Genomic DNA, 22,733 nt, shown 5'->3' on the forward strand with positions numbered 1-22,733 from the left:
CCTCAGCCAGAGATACTGGCCTCATTATACTGATGCATTGAAAGGCTGGTCATGGCATTAATCAACTCCAGATTAGAGTGGTGCTGGAAAAGCACAGCAGGTCAGGCAGCATCCGAGGAGCAGGAAAATCGATATTTCAGGCAAAAGTCCTTCATCAGGAATGAGGCAGGGAGCCTCTGGGGTGGAGAGATAAATGGGAGGGGGTTGGGGCTGGGAGAAGGTAGCTAAGAGTACAATAGGTAGTCAGGACATGATTGAAGAGCTTGAGGGCAGAGGAGATGGCCTGGGGGTTGCAGAGACTCACTGAAATCCTTGTAGAGAGAGGAGAACTCCTTCAAGATAGGCATCTTTGCAAGAGGATTCGCCAGTATCAACTCCATTAATCATTTCGCCATGAATCAACTCCAGAATTTGCCAGATCCACATCAGATGCATTATCACTTGCCCTTTATGCCTCCCTAGAATGTCTTCACACCAAGAACTATCTACAGAAGAATCCTACTCATTGACTACAGTTCAGCCTTCAACACTATTATCCCTTCGAGACTGCTTACTAAACTTACTGATCTCAGACTAAGCCCCACTCTCTGCAACTGAATCCTCAGTTTCCTGACCCACAGGCCATTATCAGTGAAGATTGGAGACAATATTTTATTCTCACTAACACTCAACACTGGAGACCCCAGAGGTGCGTACTCAGCCCCCGCATCATATACCCATGACTGTGTCGCCAAATACCAGACAAGTGCCATTTACAAGTTCACTGATGACACCAGCATAGTCGGTCGAATCTCAGATAGTGACGAAGCAGACAGGAGATGAAAGGCCTAGAAAAATGGTGCATTGAGAACAACCTAGCTATCAATGCCAGCAAAACCAAAGAACTCATTATTGACTTTTGGTGGGATGCTACTCGTGCCCCCCTACACATAACAACATAGAGGTGGAATGAGTGAAGACTGTCAAGCTCCTGGGAGTGGTCATCCACAACAAGCTTTCTTGGACTCTTCATGTGAATGCACCGGTTACAAAGACCGAACAATGTCTCTTCTTCCTCAGGCAGCTGAGAAAATTTGGCATGACGGTAAATACACTTGCCAACATTTATAGGCACACTATCAAGAGCATTCTGTCCAGATGTATCACTACCTTGGATGGCAACTGTACCATTCAAGATCAATGATGGTTACAAGGAGTGGTGAACTCAACCCAGACAATTACAAAGGCCATCTACCAGACCCGTTGTCAAGGAAAGGCCGCCAGCATTCTTAAAGATACATCCCACCCTGTCAATGTTTTTCTACAACTTCTACTACTGGGAAGAAGGTACAGAAGCATGTACACGCACACATCATCAGCTTTCCAAAATAGTTTCTACCCGACTGTTGTTAGAATGCTAAATGGACTCTCAAACTCTTTACATTTGCCTGTACCTGTGTTTTAGTTTTTGCCGCTGTTTACCTATTATTTACTGATCTATGCTACTTAACTCTGTGATCTGCCTGTGTAGCTCGCAAGACAAAGCTTTTCACTGTGTCTCGGTACACGTGACAATAAATTCAATTCAATACAATTCATTGTTTTGCCATTTAGCACAGACACAAAACCAGGACACTTGTCAGGGTGGTTAGCAGTCCTTTGTGAAGTCAAGGGAGATAGACCTTACTCAGCAGCTTCTGTCACGCTAAGCCCGCAGCCTCCAATTCCAGGCCAAGAGTCAGCTATCCAGGGTAATCAGAGTCTGGATCCTCTCCTTATAAAAGGTGAAGAACCAAATGTCAGGCAGCACACCACCTGTCTTAAGTCTTTTTGCTCTGCTGTGGGCTGTTTTCCTGCTGGAATGAGAAAGAGGCAGGTGTGAAAGAGAGATGAAAATCGGTGCCACAGCTGTTACTGTTGGTGCAGGTGAGATGGTGTGTTCAGGAAATTTAGTTGGCATGCAGGATTGGTGTTATAGGGTGGTGAGAGTGAGCGAGGGAAGATGTTGCAGGCAATTGTGAGAGTGGTAGAGCTTGGTGGATGCAGTTGCAGAGTTAGAGTGAGTAAAAGGTGTTGGAGAATTAGTGCCACTTACACTGGCAGAGAGGAGAATGTCATTGACCCCCTTACTAAAGTGCTGTGCATTCCTCCAGACAGCTGAGACTGACTCGGGTGGCAACCTCTCACAAGGCTGGTGTTGTGTCCTCCACTGCCCATGTTAATGGAAGAGGTTGCCCCACCTCTGCACCATCGCCTCAAACTCAATTCCCCAGGTCACTGCCCACAAAGAGGGATGCCAATTTTCAAGCAATGGCAGGAGCCATGTCAGGATTAATAGCACTTGTCCAAGTGCACAATGGTCTTTTGAAGATGGTGTACTTGCCAGTGTTTCCAGTCCAATCCAGGATTTCCATCAGTTGCAAGGAGTAGAAAGGAATTAGAGTTGGACAAATTACGCACCATATGGATGGGGTGGATAATGAATTAGGTGCTTTTGATAAGATGTGATGTGAAAATTTGTTAGGCTTTACAGAGGAAAGTCCTTTATGAAACTCAACAAAACTGACACTTAACCAAAAAAAATATATGTTTCACCCCAGAGCTGTTCCACCCAACACCACTGTCTTGTATATAATCTTCTTGTGTTTTCACCATCTTTCAGCATTTTGAAAACCTATCTCCTTTCATCTACTTTTCTCCCATGCAAACAAATTCCATTCAGAAAGTCTCTCCACATTAATTTAGATCCTTCTATCTTGAATCATATTTGCTGTTCTTCTTTGAAATTTCTCTACCATATAAATAGCTCTATGAAGACAGAATAATCTAAAGTGCACAAACTGTTCCAAATATGGTCTCATTGATAATGTATTCATGGTCTGAATAACTTGAGCTGACATGATAATTGAATAGCCAATATGCACAGACATATCATTTTCCTTTTCTACTTTATTAATGGATAACATTTCATTCTGTTCAAGATTATGTGCCCAGTGCCACTGAGTCATTTCTGATGTTTAGCTACTTAATTTCTGCATATCTTTGAATGCTATCATTCTTTTATATACTAGCCAGTTGCCTACATGACTTTGTTTTAGTACATATTGGAAATATATATATTTGACTGGATCTGAAATTTACTCAGTTTTCACTTAATCAAAATTGAATATGAAGAGATAATTTACTGCTTCCAGTTTATATTTCCATCTTTTTCATTTTTCATGTTGCTTTTTACATTGGTTTAAATTCATATTGTTGTTATCTAAAAGATTCCTTTCAAAGTCCATATGAATTGGAGATTTAATACAAAAGGGGCGGTTTCCTATAATAATTATTAAAGCCTTTAACAAAGGAAATATTTGTACAAACACTCAATTCATGAATCAAATAGATATGCTAATATCTCTCTGAGCAATAATCAATATTCACCATTTTTGAAGTTTAGCAAACTGACTTGTACTAAGGTGTGTTTATCATTGTTTTCAAACTTAGTTTGGAAATGAACAATCTGAACAGCTGCTGAATGAAAACAATGGAGCCAACATTCCAAACCCATTCATACAAAGAAAGGATACCAGTTATTTTGGATAAACAATGTCACCCTGAAATAAAAGCTGTGAAGAAAATTGAAATGTGGAATAGGGGAGCTACATCAAGAATTATAGAAAAAAAGGTACAGGAAGCTCAAGAAGTTAGTACTTTTAACACATCTTGGAGGGAGATTAAAGGTCAGAGTAAATCATTTTAATAATATATAAACAGAGAGACTGAGACATTGGTCATTGAAAGGTGAATGCAGGTTGGACTACAATAGTTAATTGTTATAGTGGAGGCTGTGGACAAGATACCAGTGGTACAAGGTAAAAACAATGACTACAGATGCTGGAAACCAGATTTTAGATTAGAGTGGTGCTGGAAAAGCACAGCAGTTCAGGCAGCATCCGATGAAGGGCTTTTGACCGAAACGTCGATTTTACTGCTCCTCAGATGCTGCCTGAACTGCTGTGCTTTTCCAGCACCATTCTAATCTAAACTACCAGTGGTACAAGGCAACCTAAGGGTAAATGACAATGGATCGATACAAACAGGGCTTTAGACACAATGGTGAGAGTGAAAACTTTCCATACTGAGGCATCTTTATGATCCTCCATCTATATTGCATTCTACATCTCTTTATTTGGATAGAACTCCTCAGGAATGTCATTGAGGCAAGCACGGACTTGTATACAAATGGAGTTGGAAATCAAAAATGAACATTTCAAGATTATGACCTTCTGATGTTTTTTTTTTAATCTCCAATGCTATCTGACCCAATGAAAACACAGTTCCAACATGTTTAATTTTGTTTTATATCTAATACACTCTATGTTTCCTCATCTCACTGATGCAGCTTCAATATAGCCGAGAACCAAGCACTTTCAGAAAGTCAATGGTTTCAGCCTGCCAACCTAAAAGTGGCTTGTTTATTCCTGCTGTTTTCTGTCCACTAGCTAACCCTCAATCCATACTCTTACATTATTCCCTCCAGCCTTAACTCTGTGCAACCTCTTGTGTGACATCTTTTTGAAATTCTAAATATACAAATCCCCTGGTTTCCCTTTATCTACCCAGCTAGCCATTCCCCAGCTAGCCAGAACCTCTCAAACTCTAACAGACATGATTATATTTTTATGTACTGTCCCATGTTGATTCTGGCCAGTCATAATCTGATTTACTTAAAGTCCTCTGTTACCCTCTAAACTGCGCTGTAGCAACTTAGACTAATAGCACCTTGTTTTCTATCTTCCTCCTTTCTTGAATAGCAAACCGATATTTTCAAATTTCCAATCCATAGGCAGTGATTCATGGGACTGGAGAAATTAATGGGACTAAAAGTTGATCAGATCATAGGACCTGATATTCTGCATCCAGCAAGAGGTGGCTACATAGAGTTGATGTATTGGTGATTATCTTCCAAAATTCTCAGGTTCTGAAGTACATCCTATAGATTGGAAAGTAGTAAATGTCACCACAAGTTTTAAAAAGGGAATGAGACATCACAGAATTACAGAACCGTTAGCTTTATACCAATGGTAGAGAAACTGCTAAAATCTGTTGTAAAAGATGAGCTAAAAGGACACTTGGATAATAATGTTCTGTGTGCATGTAGACAGCATAGATTGGTGAATGGGAACTCATGTTTGATGATTTTGTTAGCGACTTTGAGGATGTGAGGAACAAAATTGATCAAGGAGAAGCAATGAGAACAGTTAGTGCTGAAGATGAGTCATACCAGACCGAAACGTTAACTCTGTTTCTCTCTCCACAGATTCTGCCAGACCTGTTGAGTTTCTCCAGTGTTTCTCTGTGTTTGTTTCAGTACTTGCAATCCCAGCTGTCCAACATATATATTGAAGTGGGGAATACATGTAACATTTCCAAATTTGTGGAAGATACACAGCTAAGTGGGGATATCTGTTTTGTGAGGAAGATATAAAGCAGCTTCAGGAGGATTTACACAGGCTTAGTGAGTGGGCAAGAACATGTCTGATGGAATATAATATAATTCCTGAGCCACTAATAAATTCTAGTAGGCTCAGTGGTAAGTGGTGATAAGTGGCTCATTACTAGATGGTCTTGCTTAACATAAACAAAACAACTCATTAACCTCTAGCATTCAAAATCTTGGAACAGCTTGTCCCTGTAGCGTTCCAATTAAAAACTTTGCTGTCAATGAGTCTATATTTTTTTAAAAAACTTCCACCATTTAGAAACATGGGAAAGAAGGATGCCATTTAGCCCTTGAATCTGTTCCACCATTTAATTAAAGCATAACTTATCTATCCATTAACCACCCACCTAGTTTCCATAATCTTTGATTCTTTCATATCAAAAAATTATGAATCTCAATTTTCAATTGACTTTGCCCTCATCAGCTTTTTATTGAGAGACAGCTCCATATTTTGCACCCAATTGGCTGTCTACAGGTTAATGTTGCTAAATATCATCTGGGGAATTGGCAGTATGAGAATCTTCAAAGTCCAGTTTGCAACACCGAATGATTCTGAATCTCAATAAGGCACTGTGTAAATCGGAAGACCCCACTGCTTGCTTAACAACCCTTTCCAGAAGTTCACAGAACAGAACTCTTAAAATTGAATCTCAGTTTTCCCTCCCTTTCATTGGGCTCTGTTGAGCCTCGGTTTTGGTCAACCACCTTCTCCATCCCTGCAGGCATAAATTGCTTACGCATTCAGATAGCTCTCCTCTCATGCCATAGTTGTGTCCCAGCTTAATAAAAATAATAGGGTCTATGGGGTTAGGGGCAGACCAACAAAAAAATCACTCACAATCGGTCAAAAATCACCCGAAAGTCTAACGCAAAGTATAGCACAGCCTGAATGAAGTTTGAAATCATATTTATTAATGAAACAGAAGTAAATTTAACACAGTACATTTACAAAATGTCAGAAAGCTGCTCTCTACAGTACCTCTCACAGAGAATTGCTTTGTCAGCAGCTAACATCAGCACATGCACGGCATGGGGATTGGCACATGCACAGAATGGCATGGGGATTGGCACATGCACAGAATGGCATGGATATTTCAGTGTGACATCAGCACATGCTCAGAACGGCATGGGGATTGGCACATGCACAGAATGGCATGGATATTTCAGCGTGACATCAGCACATGCACAGAACGGCATGGGGATTGGCACATGCACAGAATGGCATGGATATTTCAGCGAGACATCGGCACATGCATAGAACAAAGCGCGTGAACTGATCCCCGCTGAAATTGCGCTATTGCGAACAGAGGCAAGCATACTCCAAAATACTGTTCCCTAATTCTTCAGCGACGTTATAATTAAATTGCATTGCCAAAACATGAAGAACCTTTAGGTAGTTCTGAGGTGTCGGAATTCTCAAATCAAGTAATAAGCAAGGTGCCACAGGCAAAATTTAAATATTCAAATGAGCTAACCTTGTATTGTAATTTATGTGCAGCAACATTCAACAATTAAGGAGCAGTTGTCCCAAAGGCACTGCATCATTCGTGTATTTTTGACTCCATGCTCCCTACTGACTGATACACGGACTGCACTGTCTCTCCTGGCATTTGTAGCCTGTTTATTTGATCCTAATCTTTATTGTTGGGGTTCATGGCAGTATGAAGTAAGGTACAGGGACTCAAATGAGAAAAAGAACAGACAACAAATTAAGGACAAAATTAAGGTTCAAATCTATGAGTCATACAAGACGTGCTGTAATAACGATTGTCTATGTTTGGTATTGAGAAAATGTAAAGCAGATAAAAAGCTAAAATTCTTATCAATTCAAAATGCCTTAACTAATTATGCATCCATGTAATGTCTGTTCAGTTTGCACTTGTTTAAATAGCAGAGATGCTCATTAGCTGCAGTATATCTGTAATGCTTCAGTAAACAGTTTAATAGCTGTGATGTTTAACCAATTTCTGGAGTCTTTGTAATTTCAGCTTTAGCAGCTCATTAATGTTTTTTTCTGACAGTGTACAGATGATTTTACTGAAATTTGACACTGTTCATCTTCTTAAATACACTTCTCCCTCCTCCACACACACACACACACACACACAGCCACAGTTTATACATCTATGATGAGGGACTGCTCAAATACAAATAGAATAGTCTCTACATCTCTACAATATAGGGTTAACAAGTATTGCTTAAAAGTAATCACTGTATGTACTTTTACATATTGCAATTTTTGGCACAGTTGTACAATTTCGATTTTTTTATTGCACTGAAGTGTGGCATTATCAAGGATTTATTATTGTCGCTCAACCAATCAGAATACAGGCATTTCTTTACCACAATAATCAGCATCACATCACCCATTAGAGAAACCTGGCAAATAAAGATAAGCAGAGCAACAGTAAAACAATGTTTGAGTAGCTATTCACATGGGAATATGGCCCAATCATTCAAGGTCGTTAAGGAAAATTCAAAAAAAACAATGCTGAGCATTTTCTAATTAAAATGTCCTAAACAATGTTCTTAGAATTTAGTTTTTTCTAAACTGATAAGCCATTCTCTAAATGTTTTCCTAATTTTTATTAGCCTTAATTCCTGGGGCAATAAAGTCCCAGACATGATTTTGGGGAAAGAAAATCCTTATTTTGTGCAGGAATGCTTGCAATAATGGAGGGTTTTCATGTCATTTTTACGGTTACAATTTGACTCTTTGGTGATGTAACTAAATTGTAAGGAATTTGGTTTATTTTCCTGTGAATGAAAACAAAGTCAGCTACATGAGACAAAAAAAGAAGTTGCTGGAAAAGCTCAGCAGGTCTGGCAGCATCTGTGAAGAGAAATCAGAGTTTACGTTTCAGATCTGGTGACCCTTCCTCAGAACTGATATTAGCCAGCAAAATATGGTTTTATGCAGAAGATAGAATGGAGGAGGGGATAAGGAGTAAATGATAGGTGGAGATGGAGGTCAAAGAGAGAGAACAGTTAGACAGACAAAGGAGTGGATACCGATCTGGCTAGGAGAATGAATAGCTGTTAATGGAGACTGTTAGTGGCTAATAATAGGTAGTGTGTAATGGCAAGCTATGTTATAACAAAGCTTGTTGTGTGAGGTAGGGGGCTAAGACATAGGAGAGTTCAGGCCCTAAAATTATTGAACTCCATATTGAGTCTGGAGGGCTGCAGGGTCCCCAAGTACAAAATGAGGTGTTGTTCTTTCAGCTTGCACTGAGCTTCGCTGGAGCACTGCAGCAAGCCTGAGACAGAGATGTTGGCCAGGGTACAGAGTGGTGTGTTAAGGTTGCACGAGAGGTATGAGTGAGTATATTGTGTCAGAACAGATGACAGGGTTAAACAATGCTTACAATTAGACATGTATAGGTCAAATGTGGGTAACGTTTTGAGAAATATATTTGTACATATAGCCATCTTGCAGTAGTCGTGTGAGATCCACCTCTGTTGTAAGTGCTTTCATTTTATGTTGTAGCAGCCATTAAATCAATTGCATGAAACATGATATTAGAAATGTGAAGTTGAGATTGAGTGAATTTTCTGAACAGCGCAGGAGCAGCTACTATAAAATAAATAGATACCCATGAAGAATTAAAACTGTACCCCTGCAATTTTGAATTGCTGGGTGAGTCAGAATGGCTGTGAATTTTCCCAATCCTGCTGTTGTGGAAATGAAAGGAGCTATGAGAGAGAATTGGAGTGTCCCTTCCACACATAACATAACTGCAGAATTGATTAAAAGATTGAGCAGATAAGTTTATCAACCCTGTTATCGGTCCTGAGGATAGCATGCTAGAAGCTGTATTGCACTAAAACTAACTGAGGAATGATGAATCCATACAGTAAAGATTTTGAAAGCTTTGAAAATATACTTTCAACTTTCTATTAGTGTTGCTTCTGAATGGTACGTGCTCAACATCACAGAATGGGGAAACAGGGAACCTTGATCAGTCTAACCTGACACATCTTGCTGAATCATGAGAGTCTGAACAACTGACAGCTAGTGTCATCAGAGATATGGTTATTACAGGTACAAACAATCCTGCTGTGAGTGACATCTGCTGAGAGGGAGGAAACACATTATCAGGGAAGCTACCAACATGTGTAGAATCCCTGAAATGATCAATCATCAGCTAATATGGGTGGCACAGTGGCTCAGTGGCTAGCACTGCTGCCTCACGGCATCAGGGACCCAGGTTTGATTCCTGCCTCGGGAAACTGTCAGCGTGGAGTTTGCACATTCTCTCCGTGCCTGTACAGGTTTCCTCCGGGTGCTCCGGTTTCCTCCCACAGTCCAAAAATACGTTGGTCAGGTGAATTGGCTGTGCTAAATTGCCAATCGTGTGAGATCCATTAGTCGGGGTAGGGGAATGGGTCTGGGTGGGTTACTCTTTGGAGGGGCAGATGTGGACTTGTTGGGTCAAAGGGCCTGTTTCTATACTGTAGGGAATCTAATCTAATCATAATATATATCAAAGGGTAAATGGATGAGGGTTTGCATTATGTTGAGAGACAGTCCATGCCAAACAAAGACAACATATTGGGAAAAATGTGAGATTCTTACAGAAAAGCCAGCATAAGGATCAAGGCCAGGAGACAGAATATAAATAACTTGGAAAACTGAGGTAATTTTTTCAATAAGCATGAATAGCAAGAGATGATCTTGGATGCGAAGAAGTAGAATTATATTCATAGAGGTAAGAAATAACAAGATGAAGCAGACACTGTTGGGAACAAAAACAGAAATTGCTCAAAAAAGCTCAGCTGGTCTGGCAGATTCTGTGGAGAGACTACCAGACTTCTTTGACCTCTTGGCCTACCAACACAATGAAACAGCTACTAATGAACCAAAAGGACCCTGTACCAACAACCAGCAAATCAAATGTCATATACACATCCAAATAATTTATATAAATGACACCAGTGACCTGTGACCAGTGGCATGCCACAAGGATTCATGCTGGGTCCATTGCTTTTCATCATTTATATAAATTATCTGGATGTGAATGTAGGAGGTATGGTAAGTAAATTTGCAGATTGCACCAAAATGTATGGTGAATTGGACAGCGAAGAAGGTTATCTCAGAGTACAATGGGACCATGATCAGATGGGCCAATGAGCCAAGGAATGGCAGATGGGGTTCAATTTAGATAAATGTGAGATGTTGCATTTTGATAAGGCAAACCAGGGCAGGACTAATACACTTATGGGTAGGTCTTGGGGAATGTTGCTGAATAAAGAGACCTGGGGTGCAGGTGCATAGCCCCTTGAAAGTGGAGTCATAGATAGACAGGGTGATGAAGAAAAAATTTGGCAAGCCTGCCTTCATTGGTCAGTGAATTGAGAATAGGAGTTGGGATGTCATATTGTGGCTGCACAGAACATCGGTGAGGCCACAATTGATACTGCATTCAATTCTGGTCGCTCTGCTATAAGAAAGAATGTTAGACCATAAGGCCATAATGAGAAAGTGAGGACTGCAGATGCTGGAGATCAGAGCTGAAAATGTGTTGCTGGAAAAGCGCAGCAGGTCAGGCAGCATCCAAGGAACAGTAGAATCGACGTTTCGGGCATAAGCCCTTCTTCAGGAAGACCATAAGACATAGGAACAGAAATAAGGCTATTCAGCCCATCAAGTCTGCTCCACCATTCAATCATGGCTGACAAGTTTCTCAACCCCATTCACCCCGTAATCCTTGATCCCCTTGACAATCAAGAATCTATCTAACTCAGTTTCAAATATACTCAATGACCTAGCGTTCATAGCCTTCTATGTGGTGAATTCCACAGATTTGCCACAGTCTAGCTGAAGAAGTTTCTCCTTGTCTCCATTCTAAAAGGTCTGTCTTTACTTTTGCACAACTTCAGAAGGTGTCAGGGAACAGCTCTGAGACACATGCACCAAACAATTCCAGCGTCCTGTGGCCAACCACTTCTACTCCCCCTCCCACTCCAGCAAGGACATGCAAGTCCTGGGCCTCCTCCACTGCTAAATCCAAGCCACCTGACGCCTGGAGGAAGAACATAGAACATAGAACAATACAGCACAGAACAGGCCCTTCGGCCCACGATGTTGTGCTGAACATTTGTCCTAGCTTAAGCACCCATCCATGTACCTATCCAATTGCCGCTTAAAGGTCACCAAAGATTCTGACTCTACCACTCCCACAGGCAGCGCATTCCATGCCTCCACCACTCTCTGGGTAAAGAGCCCACCCTTGACATCTCCCCTATACCTTCTACCCTTCACCTTAAATTTATGTCCCCTTGTAACACTCTGTTGTACCCGGGGAAAAAGTTTCTGACTGTCTACTCTATCTATTCCTCTGATCATCTTATAAACCTCTATCAAGTCACCCCTCATCCTTCGCCGTTCCAACGAGAAAAGGCCTAGCACTCTCAACCTATCCTCGTACGACCTATTCTCCATTCCAGGCAACATCCTGGTAAATCTTCTCTGCACCCTCTCCAAAGCTTCCACATCTTTCCTAAACTGAGGCGACCAGAGCTGCACACAGTACTCCAAATGTGGCCTAACCAAAGTCCTGTACAGTTGCAACATCACTTCACGACTCTTGAATTCAATCCCTCTGCTAATGAACGCTAATACACCATAGGCCTTCTTACAAGCTCTATCCTGAGTGGCAACTTTCAAAGACCTATGAACATAGACCCCAAGATCCCTCTGTTCCTCCACCTCACTAAGAACCCTACCGTTAACCCTGTATTCCGCATTCTTATTTGTCTTTCCAAAATGGACAACCTCACACTTGGCAGGGTTGAACTCCATCTGCCACTCCTCAGCCCAGCTCTGCATCATATCCAAGTCCCTCTGCAGCCGACAAGAGCCCTCCTCACTATCCACAACTCCACCAATCTTTGTATCATCTGCAAATTTACTGACCCACCCTTCGACTCCCTCATCCAAGTCATTAATAAAAATTACGAACAGCAGAGGACCCAGAACTGATCCCTGCGGAACTCCACTTGTAACTGGGCTCCAGGCTGAATATTTACCATCTACCACCACTCTCTGACTTCGACCGGTTAGCCAGTTTTCTATCCAATTGGCCAAATTTCCCTCTATCCCATGCCTCCTGACTTTCCGCATAAGCCTACCATGGGGAACCTTATCAAATGCCTTACTAAAATCCATGTATACTACATCCACTGCTCTACCCTCATTTTCCGCCTTGGGACCCTCCAACCACACGGTATCAATATCGACTTCACCAGTTTTCTCATCTCCCCTCCCCTGACCTCATCCCAGATCCAATTTGGCCCCACACTCTTGAACTGTCCTACCTGTCCATCTCCGTTCTCGCCTACCTGCTCCACTCTCCCCTCTGACCTATCACTATCACCTTAATCTGCACCTACTTATCACCACCCCAGGGGCCTTCTCCACAGCCCCACCCTCCTATAAATCTCTCAGCCCTCTTAAACCCCCACCAACATTCCTGATCAAGGGCTTATGCCCGAAACATCGATTCTCCTGCTCCTTGGATGCTGCCTGACCTGCTGTGTTTTCCAGTGCCACACATTTCAACCCTGATCTCCAGCATTTGCAGTCCTCACTTTCTCCTAGTGTGGAGGAATGCACAGCACTGATGGAAGAAGGTCAATGTACATCTGCACTCTGCCAGTTTAGTACCACTGTCTTCTCCTCAATACCGCACATCACTCAGTTGCAGCCTGCACCAGCCCCGCTCACTTGCTCTCACCCATTCCAAATTGTGACAGCACTAACCCTGCATGACCTCAGTGCTACCTACTCACTTGCCTGGGACACCTCCCCACTTACACCAATAGTAATACCTCGGTCACCCAATTTTAACTCCTGTAATACCTGCCTGTTTCTCAATCCAGGATGCAAGTAGCCCACAGTAGGGTAGAAAGAATCCAATTGGCCTTCAGCTTTCCATGGAAAGGAACCTGATTCTCACTGTCCTGAGCAAGCTGTGGACTGGGAGCAGAGGCTGCCATGACATCACTGTACTGGGATTCCCCCAAGCAAAATCTATTTCCCTTGACTTCACTGAGACCTCCCGATGACTATAACAATCTTTCTGGCTTTGTGTCTGTGCTAAATGCCAAGGCAAGACAGAATTTACATGAACTTGGCATCTCCGACAGAAAGGGCAAAGCTCAAAAAGAAAAGGCAAGACAATGCAAGCCAGGGATGCTGTGACAATGCAGGGAGGATCAGATTGAGCCCTGTGAGAGTAAGTGCCAAGAGATGCAGCCTGGTCTACTCCATGAGCTGAATGTGTGCCCTTGATGTCATGGTGGTAGCTGATGGTGCAGCCCAAGGTGCAGAAACATCCTTTAAGTGCCATGAGAGTTCAGAGAGGCTGGCACATGTTTGATGCCAATGACGATGGATATGGAATGCATGCAGCTGGTGCCCCGGACCGTGCCCTGAGATGTTGGTGCCCAGGGTCCAACACGGAGGTCCTTTGGAGCAAGAGGCAAATTGAATCCACGAGGTATCTACATTGGCTTTCTTGAGTTTTCTTGATATTGAGTCTGTTTGGCACATTTGCTAAGATGAGAGGCTAATTGCTAATGAGTCAAGTTGAACTGGCAACAAATCATTTAACAATTAACAATAATTGTCAGTTGGCAACCTGCTATTCCCTGGTGAGAATCTCATCAAGCCCCTTGTGAAAAGCATAAAAGGCAGCATGAGTTATTCCTGACATTGTTACTCCTGCACTTGTCATCCAGTTCTGCACATGCCTCACCAAAATCCATGTCATTTGGATCGCTATAAAATTCTGCCCCCAAACTGTGTTTCTTTCACCACTCATGCTGCCTGACCAATTGAGTACTTCTAGCGATTCCTGGTTCTTTAATCAGTCATGTGCACAGTAGCCCTGAACTAGTACAGAACTGTTCGCCAGGGTTAGAATCCAGCACCACAGAAGAAAACAGTTTGACAAATTGCCCAGAAATGTTACAATGTGGACACCAATGCTATCTAATAATGTAATAGCTCAGGAGAAAACAAGTCACAATTATCTTTTATGCTTTGTTAAAGCTTCTCATAAATAAATTTAGGAAATATTTATGTGGCATACCTGAAGAATCACTCAGAATGGATCCAAATGCACTGATGACAACATTTGCTTTTAAGCGAATAACTTGGTCTTCATCTTCAATCCAATCTCCAAGATCATTCTGCTCTGTACGAACAAACTCAATTGCAGAAATGCGCTGACCTTTCAGAATAATCCTTCTTGGTGACATGTAAGGCAAAAACTCGCATCTTTCTTCTTTTGCTAGTTCCATCTAATAGACAATTGCAAGAGGCAGAAACAACATTGTTCAGCACAGAACAACCTTGACCTTCATGCTAATATTAGAGTGCATCTCTGAACGCATGCATCAATCTACAAACACTGGACATTGTGCAGAATCTACGTTTGTGGAAATGTACTGTAATTTATTCCATGCCATTTTTCTTACTGTTGGCATTTCACCTCCCAAACAGTGAGAGCAGAATTTTCAGAGGCCGATGGAAATAAGAATGGAAGTGGTGGGCTTGCTTGCTGGGACATCTATTTGCCAGGACCATCCTGCTCATGAGTCTTTTTTGGGAGAGGCTTGGTGTAAAGGCAGATGGTCTAACCATATTCAATTGTTAGGAATTTACAACGAATCCGCAAACTAGAGTCAACTGGAAATTTCCCGTTTAATCAGCCTTGGGCTTCTCAAGACATTAAGGGCATGGCAGTTACCTGGCCATTCGATGATACATTGGGAAGGGTCCAGCATTCCAGGAAGACTTTGAGGCCCTTCCACACCTATTTGGCCACAGTTACAGCTGTTAATTGATTATCAAGCACGCCCATGACATCAGACTAACCAATCTCGGAAACATCAATGTCAGGTTAAGGTCCACATTTGACCTCAACACAGACGTCCTGATCCAATGTGCAAAATCCTGCCCAGGATTTGTCTTAGAAGTTATATGATTTTATTTAAAACAAAAATGCCCAAGTTCCCCCTCTAGTGTCTGCATAAGGACACTCCAACCTTCCAATCAATACACTGACATTTCCCAAAACAAAACCTTCCAAAATATAACAAATATAATATTAAAGAAAATCACAGTTTAGGTACGAATGAGGTCTCCTATTCCTGAAAGGGGCATTACAAACTGTCAGATGGCTGCTTTATCTAGGTCTGAACTTTTAAAATCAATACTGTTTTCAGTCTGCATGAATACCAGTAATGATGAGATTTGCACAATGGTAGTATTTTCTTGAAGATAAACACCTTTCTGGTCATTTGAGTTGTTATAGTTGAAACAATTCAACAATTCAGAGTGCAAATAGTTTGTATGAGATTCTTCACAAGGACATGATCACCAAAACTGATTTCATCAGGCTCGGCGCAGCATTTCAAACAGCATTATCCTTCACTTCTGCCTGAGCCTTGTGATTTTTCTTTACAATCTTATCGTTTTAGTTGCATGTGACAGCATGAGGTACTGTGATTCTTAATTTGTGATGGAGCATAGTTGTTGCAGTTTCTTCACCCATAGTGCAGTGAGGCAGAGATGGTAGTTATTTACACAGGAATTGCCTGCACTATTACTGCCAAGATAAAGTGTCCAACTGAGCAGTCTGAACACATTTCTTGATTGCTTTCATGAATCTCTGAGCCTTAGAGCTTGTGGATGGCCATTATGGTGCTATTTAATGGCAGTGAAATCCAAGTCACTCTGCAAATTGCTGTGACTCTGAACTCAGCAATTGAGATTCATGTAATAGTAGCTCTCGCAGCTGGAAGTTTGGTTACATGAGCTTGCCAGAAATTAGGATAAATGATCAACGATTAAGAGTTATTTTCCTAATGGAAGGTATTTTTAAATATCAAAAGTCAATTTCTTTAATAAGGATAATCAGGTGGATTGGGTTTGCAGTTTTGTGTGAGCAGTTGTCACTCGACAGCAAAGATATCTTTCACGAGCTTCTTCTGTTTTATGTGTAAGTGTATGTCTAATATGTTATGCAGGAATCACACTTGAACCCTGAGAAAGTCTTTGGTTTCCATCATATTCTGATGATCAAGGCGAGTGAGACAGCTTACTCTATCTATGAGGTTGTCTCCTTGCGCATGTTATGAAGGTGTAGAAGTGTAGAGTAGAAGTGTAGTTCCTTTAAAAGAGTTAAAGGCACCAGAACTACCTGACAGCACCAAGTGTTCTGAAAAAAAGACATAAGGTAACCTTTTGGTCCAGCAATTAGTGTAGCTGGTTGCTTGGAGACAAAAACAGATTTGAATTAGGCCAATCAGTTTAAATTATACCCCAAAAAATACCAAACTCCAATCAACTTTGAATTTTAAAAGCTAATAACACAATCCAATGCTTTGAGGGTATAAGGCTGAGGAAAATTGGACAGTTGAGAGGAGAACTGCCAAGTCAATGACATCTGCAAATTGTCCAGAGAATAGCTCTTTTAAATGTACCTTTATCGATCAGTAACCTGTGAAGCAGAATCCCCAAGAAGACAGGAATATAGAGAAGAACCAAAAGCTGCTCGGTTTTGAGATAAAAATTTTTGTTTTGTAAATCTTAATCGTGAGTTTTATCAAACTCGTATTATAGAAGGTAAGGTAAAAGATAGGTTAGAGGAAGGATAATAAATAGTTGTTAGTTAATTATTCTCTGTTATAATTTAAGAAATAAAGTTGTTCACTTTTACTTTAAATAGTTCTTGGCCTCTTGAATTTTCACAGATTACTGCATGGGATAAACCTTTTCTGTGTTGCTGGTTTAAATTAAGCAGGAGGGTTTATCCTGTGTCGCAACAGTTTAGAGGTTTGTCGTTAGGATTTCAATTGGATTAGACAGATTTGAATGATTTGGGGGTATGAAAAATCCCAGCAGATTTAAACACCTGCAGGATAGTGTCCGAGATCTTTAAATAAAATGTAGTAGAGGCAATTTGTTTTGGTAACTTGTGGTTGATTAAATTAAAAGTGAGAGAAATGGCTCTGAAATTTGTGAAAGAGGTTCGGGGATTTGAAGATGATTCTCAAATTTGCTAAGAAAGTTCAGAAGAAAAGAAAAAAGCCACACTTTTAAAATTAGCAAATAAGTTAGATTTGGATTTAACCAAGGACAAAAGTAAAGCTGAAATTGTAAGGGAGATTCTGAAACACTTAAGTGTATCAGAGAAACAGACAAGTGCAGGAGAGGTACAAGAACTTAAATTACAATTGAGGAAAATGGAGTTATAGGATAAACAAAGAGAGAGAGAGAGAAAATGAGAGAAGAGAGAGACAGAGGAAACAGAGAGAGAGAAGGTTCTTGGCTGACCAAAAAGAAAGAGAAGAAAGGGAGAGAGAAGAAAGGAAGAAAGAGAGAGAGAGAAGAAAGGGAGAGAGAAAGAGAGAGAGGAGAGAGAGAGAGGAAACAGAAAGAGAGAGAAGGTTCTTAGCTGAGCAAAATGAGAGAGAATTTGAACCTGAGAAGTTGCGACTCAGTCAGCAAAGTCAAGTTAACAGGATGGAGATAAAAAGAGAAGGTAGTGATGTATACAAACATGTCACGACTCTCCCACATTTTGATGAGAAAGATATTAAAGCTTTCTTTATTTCATTTGAAAAATTGGCTGGGCAGATGGAGTGGTCCGTGGATTTATGGATAATGCTAGTTCTGATTAAACTGGTAGGTTGAGCTGATGAGGTATTTGCCGCACTGTCTGATGAATTGTCAAGACATTATGAAGAGGTTAAACAGGCTATTTTGAGTGCTTATGAATTGGTACCAGAAGCATATAGACAGCAGTTCAGAAACACAAAGAAGGAACTAGGTCAGACTTACATTGAGTCCAAAAGAATTAGATAGTCATTTTGATCGATGGGTGCGTGCTTTGAAAATAGATAAGATCTTTGAGGCTGTAAGAGGGATTATTCTGCTGGAGGTGTTTAAAAACTCGTTCCCAGAAATCCAAGGATGCTGCCTGACCTGCTGCGCTTTTCCAGCAACACATTTTCAGCATAAAACTAGCTTCCAGCCAGAATTTCGTCCGATGAGGGATAGAAGTTGGGAGGAGGAGAGATCCTACACTCCACTACACTTCTAGTAAGAATTTACTACAGGATAATAAAGAAGCCCATGAGTGTGGAAAGAAGGTGAAAGGCCTCAGGTGCTTTGACTGTGGTAAAGTGTGACACATAAAGTCACAGTGCTGGTCGTTACAGAAAGGCACTGTGGTAGAAGATGTGGTAAAAGAAGCTAAGCCAGTGGCATTAGTAAAAGTAGTAAAGGAGACCCCAAGAAGAGCCGAGGAGCTGCAGGAGAGTGCAAGCCGAGGCAGGGGCTGGGTATGAAGTTAGTACCTGATCTCTACAAAGAATTCTCCTCTGTGGGTAAAGTTTACTCAGAAACAACAGGGAGAAAAGGACAAGAAGTTATAATTTTGAGAGATACAGGATCTAACCAGTTGCTGATAGTAAGGGATGAGCGAGTATGCACTGATTCTGATCTGTTACCCATGAGTGTGGTAATTTATGGGATAGATGGACAGAAATTTAGCGTTCCCCTATATAAGATCATGCTGGAGTGCCAACTGAAGACTGAGGAAGTTACAGTGGGAATGATTGACACAGTGTCAGTCCCAAGAATTCAGTTTGTTCTTGGGAATGATTTGGCAGGGTCCAAGATGGGAGTAACACCCCTTGTTTTGGAGAAGTCCAAGGAAGACCAAGGAACTGAGGAGTTCAACAGAAATATTCTGGTATTTTCCCAAACTGTGTGGTAACCAGATCCCACTATCATAAGTTAAAGCATGAAGCAAACAGTAAAGAGATAGATGAAGGAGTTGATGTTCAGTTAGCGGACACCCTGTTTGATGTAATGGTGCAGAAAAAACCTGAACAAGCAGAGGGTCAGACAGAAGTGGTTAGTCCTGAAAAGCTAAGGGACTTGCAACAGCAAGACAAGACGATAAAAGATATATATGTGGATGAAAAGGAGGCAGAAAATATTCCGGAGGGTTATCTGAAAGGTACAATCCTAAGGTGGAAATGGAGACCATGCCAGGTTAGTGCAGAGAAGAAATGGGCCAAAGTGCACCAGATTGTGTTGCCGGTAGCATACAGACAGGGGGGTCTTACAGGTAGCGCATGAACTACCTGTAGGAGGTCACCTAGGTGTAAGAAAGACTCAGGCTAAGGTATAAAAGTATTTTTATTGGCCTGGAATGCACAAAGATGTGGTTAACTTTTGCTGTACGTGTCATACATGCCAAAGGGTAGGTAAGTCACAGGTGTTAATAAAACCAGCATCTTTGTTGTCAATTCCCACATTTGAAGAACTTTTCACATGGGTTATAATTCATTATGTAGGTCCCCTCCCGAGAACTAAAAGTGGGAACTAGTACTTGTTAACCATAACAGATGTGTCTACCAGATGTCTGGAGGCAATTTCATTACGGAGTATCAAGGTAAAAAGGGTAGTAGAGGAGTTAGTAGCTTTTTTCACACGGTATGGGCTACCTAGAGAGATTCAGTCGAACCAAGGGTCAAATTTCACTGCTAGGCTATTTAAGCAGGTTATGGATAGCTTAGGTATACAACAGTTTAAATCCATCCTGAATCCCATGGAACCTTAGAAAGATGGCATCAGACCTTGAAGACCATGTTGAGAGGGTACTGTCAGGACTACCCAAATGATCGGGATAAAGATATTCCATTCGTATTGTTTGCCATTAGAGATGCACCAAACGAATTAATGCTTTGAGAAGCCCTTTGAAATTAATTAAAGAAAAATTGACAGGACCAAAGTTGGAGATCTTACACTTAGATTATGTATCAAAAGTAAGGGAGAGACTAAATCGAGTAGGTGAGTTAGCTAAACAGCATCTAAAGAGAGCACAGTGTAGACTGAAGCAGGAGGCTGATAAAAACTCTGAGACTTGTCCGTTTTCCTGAGGGGATGACGTGTTAGTACTGTCACCAGTGATAGGAGATCCCTTCAAAGCCAGGTTTAGTGGTCCCTATCAAATTGAGAAAAAGTTGAGTCAGGTGAACTATCTTGTAAAGATGCCAGATAGACACAAAGGTATCAAGTATGTTATGTGAACATGTTGAAACCGTATTATACTAGAGAGAAAGAACTGGAGAAACAGGTGGTAGTTACTGCACTGCAAAGTGAGGAACCAAATCCAGATGATGTGGATTATGAATTATATATTAAAAGATGAAAAAGTCGTTGAAGAGTGGGATAAGTTAGTAAGCTATCTGTTCTCAGGAGCATAGAACACAGTTGAAAGATTTTTTACTGCAGTATAAGGACATATTTAAGACTCAGATGGGGAGGACAAATACTAATGTATGTGAAGTAGACATAGGGAATACTTCTCCGATAAAATAACATCCATATCAGCTTAATCCTTTCAAAGCCAGATAGGTGCAGATGGAGGTGGAGGCCATGCTCGACGAGGACATCATCGAACCAAGCTACAGCAAGTGGAGTTTGTCAATCATCTGAGTTCCCAAACCAGATGGGACTCAACAATTCTGCATGGATTATTGGAAGGTCAATGCCAATACAAAATCGACCCATATCCAATTCCTAGATTGGAAGACTTATCGAGAAATTTGGACAAGCCAGTTACATCACCAAGTTGGAATTACTGCATAGTTACTGGCAGGTACCTTTATCAGAGATGGCGAAATACGTTTCTGCATCCGTAACCCCAAATGGACTATAGCAGTTTAAAGTGATGCCCTTTGGAATGACGAACGCACCCGCCACATTCCAAAGACTCATGAACAAAGTTGTGGCTGGGTTAACTAACTGTGCAGTCTATGTGGAAGATGTAGTGATCTTTAGTAAGATCTGGAAAGGTCACATGGTACAGTTGGCTGAACTCTTTGAATGACTATGAGAAGCAAAATTAGTGATAAACTTAATAAAACTGAATACGCAAAAGCAGAAGTGACGTGCTTAGGACATAACAATGGTCATGGAAGGTTCACCTCACAGGACTCAAGAATTTAGGCCATTGAGGAATTTCCATGACCAACCTCGAAGAAAGAGGTGCTTTGATTCTTGGGACTCAGCGGATTCTATCGGAAGTTTGTTCCAAACTTCAGTAGTATAGTGGCACCGTTAACCGACTTGCCGACGAAGAACACAAAGTTTCAGTGGTTAGAACAATGCCAGGAAGCATTCAACCATTTGAATGCGATATTAAACACCAAACTGGTTTCAGCTAGACCAAACTTTTCAAAATCTTTTATAGTCACCATCGATGCTAGTGACATAGACGTTGGAGCTGTACTCCTACAGGAAGATGAGGATGGGATTGAACTTCCAGTTGGTTACTTTTTGAAGAAGATGAACATCTACCAGAGGAAATACTCCACAACTGAAAAGGAACTAATGAGTTTGGTCCTGGCTTTACAGCATTTTACTGTGTATGTCACGGACAATGTGTCGGAGACGGTTGTGTACACTGACCACAATCCACTTACACTCTTGGAATGCTTTAAAGACAAGAATATGAGACTATTTCTTTGGAGTCTTATGTTACAGACTTTTAATTTAAAAATTGTACATATAATCTCAGATGCGTTATTGCAGATTTAACTGACAAAGTTGAGATGAGACTTGTATTTAGTTAATGTTATATATATATCCATACGGGTATATGGGAAGGACTTAAGGTGAACTTTGATTAAAGTTATCTGTATGTTAGGGTAATGTGTTTAAAGAATAGAAAAAAATGAAGCCATCTTTTCATTATGATGGTTCTTTTTTTTCTTAAGGGGGTGATGTGTTACGAAGGTGTAGAAGTGTACTGTACCCTTGAGAGAGTTAAAAGCAACAGAACTACCTGACAGCACCAAGTGTTCTGGAAAAAAATTTAAGGTAACCTTTTTGTCCAGCAGTTAGTGTAGCTGGTCAACTGGAAACAAGAACAGATTTGAATTAGGCCAATCAGTTTAAATTATACCCTGAAAAATACCAAACGCCAATCAACTTTGAATTTGGTATATTGACAATCTTAAAAGTCAATGACACAATCCGATGCTTTGGGGGTATGACCTGGGGAAATTGAACAGTTGGGAGGAGAACTGCCAAACCAATGACATCTGCAAATTGCCCAGAGAATAGCTTTCTTAAAGGTACCTTTATCAATCAGTAACCTGTGAAGCAGAATTCCCAAGAAGAAAAGTAGGCAGAAATACAAGAGAAGAACCGAAAGCTGTCTGGTTTTGT

General features: G+C 41.0%; 1 protein-coding gene across 1 annotated transcript in view; it reads right to left on the minus strand.

Moving 5' to 3' along the window:
* The window catches only part of LOC122554210 (dihydropyrimidine dehydrogenase [NADP(+)]-like), a 739,011-nt gene that overhangs the window by 353,903 nt on the left and 362,375 nt on the right, over positions 1–22,733 (minus strand). The window contains exon 11 of the mRNA XM_043698867.2: positions 14,569–14,779. Coding sequence (XP_043554802.2) covers positions 14,569–14,779 — 211 coding nt within the window. The remainder of the gene's footprint in view (positions 1–14,568; positions 14,780–22,733) is intronic.

The sequence above is a fragment of the Chiloscyllium plagiosum genome, unplaced genomic scaffold (genome assembly GCF_037043375.1).
Source record: "Chiloscyllium plagiosum isolate Xiang-an unplaced genomic scaffold, Cpla_swu_hap1 HiC_scaffold_9, whole genome shotgun sequence".
Taxonomy (NCBI): Eukaryota; Metazoa; Chordata; class Chondrichthyes; order Orectolobiformes; family Hemiscylliidae; genus Chiloscyllium; species Chiloscyllium plagiosum.